This window comes from Plectropomus leopardus, chromosome 11 (assembly GCF_026936395.1).
Source record: "Plectropomus leopardus strain MGB_pleo_1.0 chromosome 11, ASM2693639v1, whole genome shotgun sequence".
Classification (NCBI taxonomy): Eukaryota; Metazoa; Chordata; class Actinopteri; order Perciformes; family Serranidae; genus Plectropomus; species Plectropomus leopardus.
In genome coordinates this window covers 29152165-29159442 of record NC_142186.1, presented here as the reverse complement: position 1 = coordinate 29159442, position 7278 = coordinate 29152165, and the positions used below count along the sequence as shown (strand labels likewise).

At 37.7% G+C, this 7278-nt stretch overlaps 1 protein-coding gene across 1 annotated transcript; it reads right to left on the bottom strand.

Annotated features, from left to right (window-relative positions):
• Positions 1 to 492: 492 nt before the first annotated feature.
• frrs1l (ferric-chelate reductase 1-like) lies at positions 493 to 6845 on the bottom strand. Its single transcript, XM_042490703.2, has 5 exons — positions 6261 to 6845; positions 5479 to 5563; positions 5068 to 5206; positions 3318 to 3564; positions 493 to 3239 (listed from the first exon to the last, which is right to left on the bottom strand). Exons 1-5 carry the CDS (start codon positions 6463 to 6465, stop codon positions 3067 to 3069), a joined length of 849 nt encoding a protein of 282 aa, XP_042346637.2. The 5' UTR covers positions 6466 to 6845; the 3' UTR covers positions 493 to 3066.
• Positions 6846 to 7278: the final 433 nt, after the last annotated feature.

The following is a 7278-nucleotide window of genomic DNA, read 5'->3' as shown; positions in this document are numbered from 1 at the left end:
TAAATTAATAAATTATTAATTATTAATTCTATTCTATTGTTATGTTTGTTGAATACTAATAGTGTATTACTGTTATGAACGTCATTATTATTATGATCATCGTCGTAGTCGTTATTATCATAACCATAATAAACATTTGATCTAAATAAATAAATTTGTTTTGTTTGATTGTTTTTTCTTCATTTTTTGTAGCTTTTTACAGTGCCACGTAATGAATTAAGTCTATTATTTTAAAAGTATTATACCAATGTAGTATTTTTACTTCCAGACTTTGATGCCCACAGTGGTTGTATTTTTAAAAAGGACACTCTTCAATTTCTTTCTTAGTATTTTTTGCAGTGAAGTTCTTTATTAAATGTAATTTTTTTTATTTCTGTTATCACTATTTATAATTATTTATGTTATTATTATCATTACTACTACTAATATTTGATCTAACAACATCTGATCTAAATAAATTAATATTGTTATTGGGTTTTTTTTTTAAGGTGCCATGTAATGTATTAAGCTGCTTATTTTAAATGTATCATACCTATGTAGTATTTTTCATTTCTGACTTTGGTGCCCCACAGTGGTAGTATTTAAAAACAACACCATTTAAGATAGCAATCCACGTCACAGCACAATCATATGAATTTTTTTACTCTATAGTCAGTATTTTTCAAATACTGAGGTCAAGAGTCCTGCATTTGGATTTAAGGGAAAATAGGTGTTTTAACCTGGTGTGATCAGAATAATGACTTTACTGTTGGCTTTTGGCTACAGCCACTATTTGATCATTACAAGACACATTATTATTGACAGTTCTTATTATGTAAATGTTCCAACAAACGTGCACAAGGAAGCAGGACCCAATTTTCTTTTACCTATATCCAATAAAAGGTTTCTGTCTGAGGAAAGACCAAAATTAAAATTTTGTTTTTTAGATTATTAAATATTCACTTATTTATTTTTTATTATTTATTTATTTTTACAGTATTACAAATCTAAGTTGGGGGTATTCGCTGATTGTTACCCTGGAAGACTATTCCCACACCTGACTTTTCACCAAAATCTAAAGTTGCACCTGGAACCTAGTTGCAAAAGCCCATGCGTTCTCAAAATACAGAGGACATGACATCAGTGTCCTCAGCGGTAGCTGTGACCCTAAAAATGATCTTCTATGGTCCTATAGTGTTTGACTGACAGCACTGCTCACGCACAGCAAGATCTTCACTGTATTGTGTATATTGTTATTTCTTTACAGGTTTATTGATTCTAAACAACCATGGCAGATTGTTTCAGTGGGAGGTGTTTTAACATCTTCATCCATATTTAATACAGATCCAAAGGCTACAATAACAGCATGGGGGTTAAATAGTCCATGTCCATGCAAACTGTTTTTCAGTCCAGTTTGCTCCTCCTGCTCTGTGTTATTGCTTGCAGCCGTAACTCATGTAGCAGTCTCTGTCTGTTAAGTCACAGTGCCACAGTACAGATAAACCAACAGCTACTGTGGTTAAAAAAGGGGAAAAAAACGTAAAAGGAAATTGAGGAAAAGTGAGATGAGTGCTAAACATAAACAAAAATAAATGAACTTCTTTTGCATGGTAAGCGCATATTGTAGGCAGTCACCTGAAATGTGAGAAACTATGTTTTATGAGAGTAAAAACAACAAATAAACCATTTGCAAAAATGATATCTAGATAAACACAACAGGTACAGAGAGAGTGCTGTGAGCTGCTTGTTTTCTTTTGTCCTCAGAAATCCTTTAGTTCAACATGAGGCACATCATTATCATCATCACCACCAGTGAATTTTGAAATAAATTCCAGTTTTCCCAGTGCATGCAATATTTTGAAGACTTGTGAGATGTATTCATTGTCATGTGCAGTTCTCTATTTTCTGGAAGATTTGGAAGCTATCATAAATACTGAAATAAGTGGCCTATTTATACTAATACATAACTGTCATCAGACCTCTTGTTTTGTGCTGACACTACTACATGACACCTTGAGAATATATGTTTAATAATTTTTCAAGATCCTCTGTATGAGTTCAGAGTAATGAATATTCTCTATAGTATTTAACCCTTTGAAAACTGAGCAAACAAACTGGTTGTATTTCTTTTAAAAACATGGGAAGGTTTCAATGAAAGTTACAAAGAAATGACACATAATCAACAAGAAATTAGTAAAAAAAAAAAATTAAAACAAAAGTACAATTACCTTTCAAATAGAAAAAAGTAAAGTCAAAACAAAAACAAGTAAATGACCCCCCAAAAAGTAATTTAAAATAATTAAATTGAATTAATCAAAAAAAGATGAAATATTTTAATTTAATTTTTATTTTTTAAATCTATCTTTAATTTATTTTTTTAGTTTATTAATTTGTTAAAAAACAACGGAGAAAGGCAATAAGCAAGTTACAAATAAATGATCAAAAAGTTACAAGAAAAGGTTTTTTAAAAAAGTACAAGAAAAATACCTGAAAAATAGCAAAAACGAAAAGTCAAAAAAAAAAAAGGAACCTGAATCATATAATATGTGATTATAGTTCTGTAACATAACTTTAAATCTATGCTTACGCTGATCATAAATTATTATAAATATAGATTTATGGACATCTTCCCCTGTAAAGAGATAGAGATGTATCCAAGGGGTGTGCGTGTCCTATTTTTAATTTCTCTTGTGGACATTTTCCCCCAATGTGTATATATATACATATATATATATATATATATATATATATATATATATATATATATATATATATATATATATATATATATATATATATATATATATATATGCATATTCACAGAGTTATTCATTACCTTTTTCTGCATGTTTTCGAAGGAAATCAAACCAACTTTGCTCAGGTTTTAAAGGTTTAAATACTTTTGAAAGGCAACTAGATGCAGCAGAAGAAAAGTGATGTCGATCCAGGTTTCAAAGGGTTAATATATGTAATACAACGTCTCTTTGTGCAAAGTGCACACATGAATGTGGCATCAGACAACTTATTTATTGCTACTTCTCTTCCTGCTTTTTTTTTTTACCCCACTATGTGCTCTGCTGTGCTTCATCATGGCGTTCCCATCAGTAAATAGAAGGTGAGAGCTACTATGAGCAGCAAGCAGAGGGGAGAGTTGAAGGTCTGATAGGCTGTAGAAGGCATGAAGATGTCCTCATACTTATAGATGCTGATCATGTGGTCGCTGACAGGCGGACTGTCGATGTCATGCCTCGTGATGGAACCTGTTGAAGAAGGAAAGACGACGTAAGATGTCATGAAAGACAAAAAAAAAGACATGATGCTAAAGCTTGATCACTCACCTTGTATAGCAGGTCCCCATGCAAACAGGTAATACCAGGACAGGTGTAAGTCCACCAGTGTTTCCTCTCTGGGGACGTATAACGGCCGCTTGAAACGGCAGGTCACCCGGTTGCTCTCGAAAATGCCCTCTTCATCTCTAGCAGGGTTTCTTTTTATTTCCTTGGCCCACTGGCCGACATTGTAGAAGTGATGAATTCGTACCCGTCCGTTATCGTCATGGACACAGCCCATGACATCATCTCCTCCCTGAGGAAACAGGAAGGGATGAAGAGCTTTATTCACAAATTGCCACATTTAAAAAAAAGGTAAGTATGATAAAAAATATATATATAACTGGGACAAATGTTATTTTTATTCATGCAAGTGCATTAAGACCTGTGTTTTCTACCAAAGAACTGTGATACAATGATACTGGAAACATGTTTTCAGTGATCATCACTAATCATCTAAACATTTAATAAAATGGATCATTATAGGTATCCTGGTAATGAGTCCTGAATCCAAGAAATGAGTTAACGTTTCAGCACCTCAGTTTTTTGGTCAGATGCCTGAAATAAGCTCTGTGGTTAGCACAAGCTTAAGAGACTTTCACGTTTTGTTCTACAACTTAAAATACGTCAGTAAATAACCCATTTGTGAACTTAAAGGATTTAATGTGTCTTTAAAAAAGCGGTTGCTAAAAAGTGGCTACAGAACGACATCACACTGAACACAGCCTTACAGCCTTGTAGTGATTGTGACGCAACCATTGTGAAGTTTGACAAAAATCTTAAGTGATGTTCATTTGTGGAGATTATCTTACTAAACAAAATGTGTATCATGAACATTTGTTTACCACTGATCTTATTTTCTACAATCCAATGGAGAAATCCAATAGGCTTTTTGACGAGGAAACCGGGGCGATGCTAACCTTTGCATCAGCCTATAGAAAAATGGAGAGACTTTTTCCTGTTGGATAGAGCAATATAGGGAAAAAAAAAACACTAACTGTCTGGCAAACTGCGTTTATAGCGATAAACACCAGTTCACCATATCAACTGAAAAACTGCCTCCATCATAATGAACCGCATGTTAGCTGGATGTCAAAGTCATGTTGAGCAAAAGATGCTTTATTTTCAACATATTTGTTTGTTTCATTATAGATGATGCACTACACCAGGTGTCTTCCACTTTTTAAGGACCCTTTAGCTTAAAGAGAGACGGAGCAGGGACCCCCACTACATATATTGTAAAATTGAGTTGAACTACAGACAGCAGTGAGCCCCACCCTCTGCACCTTTGCCAGTGGTTTCAAAAACCAGCTGCAATGTCATCCTCACAGGCGATTTGGCATTGTCAATTTATTTCCAGTAAAAGTGCTTGTTTTTGACACTGACAGGCTCAGATTGTTGTAAGTGTCTGACAACATTATAGAAAGGACCCTACATGTTCTCCTTATCTTTCACTGATCTGTTTGTATATTCTCTGTGGGGTCATTTACCGTAACGTTGTCAGACATTTCTAATAACAATCTGAGCCTGTTAGTGGCAAAAACAAGCACTTCAAGTAGACGTAAATTGAAGGTGCACACTTGCCTGTAGAGATTACATTGCAACTGGTTTCACTGCTGCAGGCTGCAGCACTCTCTCTATATACTGGACAGTTTTAAAAAGTTGTTGTCTCCATTAGTCACTTAGACACACAAACACAGAAAAATAGCATCCTTTAATACAGTCCCACGGTCGAAGTTGTTGTTGTGCAGCTGCTCACCATTTTCTTGTCAGAGGAGAAACCTACAGCCACCCAGCCGTCTGTGTCTGCACTCATTTCATACTCCACATCGGTCCCGATGCGCCGATAACTCAGAAAGTAGTCACACGTTTCTGCATCACATCCTGGCTTCCCATATCTGTACATAAACAAATAAATAATTTCACTTTAAAGCCACTGCACACAAAGTTTCCCAATACTCTGAATATCATGGTAGTCTAAAACTAGGACACTTTTAAATGAATGCCATCCACGTTTCAGAGAACGAAGGCTCAGCTGAGAAGTCCGTGTTTAGCTCCAGCTTTCTGAAGTCAGGCCACAGCAACCAGAATAAAGCAGCTCCAGGGAGAACAGCTGCACTGCTCCTGTTTCAGAGAGTGAGAGCGGGCAAAAGATGCGTCCTTCTCTAACCTTATGCAGCCTTTGGTTACTCCGCAGTCGCTGACTTTGATCTTGGCGAAGGGATCCACTGGTGGGGCGGTGGGGAATGGATAACCTGCAAGATGCAAAATCAGCACTCTGTTGGTTTCACACAAAAACAATTGATTGATTGCTTGATTGATTGCGATTGTCGTAAAGTCCTGGAAACGTTCTTAAATTCTAAAAATGTCCTAAAATCCTAAAAACATGTATTGGGGCTGCTGTGACTGACCCCTGGCTTCCTGTTATTTTGCTTAAGTGCCCCCCTAGCTAAGCGAGTTAAAGCCTATAAATTTCCTAAAATCCTACAATTCTCTTAAAATCCCAGAAATGTCCTAAAATCCTGGACAGGTCCTTAAATCGAAGAATGTCCTAAAATCCTGAAAACGTGTATGGGGCTGCTGTTACTGGCCCCTGGCCTGCTGTCGTTTTGCATAAGCGCCTCACCCCAAGCAAAGCAAGTTTAGCATCCCTGAACTAAGGGGAGGCAAGCCATCTGTGTGCGCGCGTGTGTGTGCGCGTGTGCGTGTGTGTGTGTGTCAGGAAGAGGGGGTGGGCAGCTACCACCGGGGAGCTGGCCTGGGTGCTGAAAGGCCTTGCACAGTGCAGATAGGTTGGATGTAAGAGCACATTAACAGCACATGTTCAGTTTACAGTCTCTGTTTCATTTCTCTGGTTTACACTCTAAGCTTGTGTGTTATAAGTTTGTTTATTACGCATGTAACATGTAAACAATATCCACCAATCTTCAGTACAGTGCATCAGATCCTTACCGTCATCGGACAGATATCTGGACTCCAGGAACTCGGAGGCGAAGGTGCTGTAGGAGTCCTTATGGGGCTCCTGGTGTCCCGGCTCTCCGTGCTCCCCGTGGCCGGCCCGGAGTGCTCCCTCATCGGTGGGGCTCGGCGCGACCCCCCACCATCCGCTCTGGATCAGCAGCACCATCAGCTGCGCGAGCCTCCGCAGGAAAATCATGGCCAAATTATATCCAAAAAAGAAGCGATTTGAACGACTAATCCGACTTGAAATGAAAGCGGATCCTCATTATTGTTTGAATTTCGGTATCTCCGCAGGTAGCCATCGCAGCGTCATCAAAAATCATCCCCGCATCCCCACCGCCTGTTTGGCTGTTTACGCGCAGGGATGTGGGGGGATTCAGCGCCGATGACTGTGTGATTTAGAGGCTAATCCAATCCGAAATTACCAAGATTTGTAATCGCACCATCTAATTTAGACACACACGCCCATAATCCTCTTTGAAATCCGAATCTAGATGCATTGCACAGCTGATTAATCTCGACATATTTTTCAGTCGGAGTATCGGCCGGATGAATGGTTTCGCCCGGCCTCCCCTTGCTCTCTCTCCTCAGTCAATCACAGTAACAGCCAATGAGGAGCCGCTACGTGCAGTTATCAGGATCAATCAATTGGGGATTATGCCTCATGGGCAAAAACAGAGAGGGTATGTGTAAAACAGTTCAGTCATTCAGAGATTTAGAGTATATGGATTACATCACATGTAGTGTCACAAAAACCAGGAATACAAAACCATGAATAGGAAGGAAATAAATGAATAAGTAAGTTGGTTGGAAATAAAATTATTGTCATAAACAGGATTTGAGAAAGATTAGGTTCCTGAGACATCACCAAAAACAAGTCTCTACACTATAACAGACTGCCGTAAAAATGCAGTCAAAATCAAACAGTAATTTACTTGCATTAGTTTTGTATTTTGGAAGTAGGCGTAACAGAGGGACAGAGGCAAGATGCAGGTTAGTTATAGTATTA

Excerpts from the sequence above, each read along its gene's own strand:
- frrs1l (XM_042490703.2), bottom strand. The coding sequence starts at position 6,465 with ATGATTTTCCTGCGGAGGCTCGCGCAGCTGATGGTGCTGCTGATCCAG. Across the intron at positions 5,564-6,260 it reads CAGATATCTGTCCGATGACG|GTTATCCATTCCCCACCGCC; the intron begins GTAAGGATCTGA and ends TGCATCTTGCAG. Across the intron at positions 3,240-3,317 it reads ATGGGGACCTGCTATACAAG|GTTCCATCACGAGGCATGAC; the intron begins GTGAGTGATCAA and ends CTTCTTCAACAG.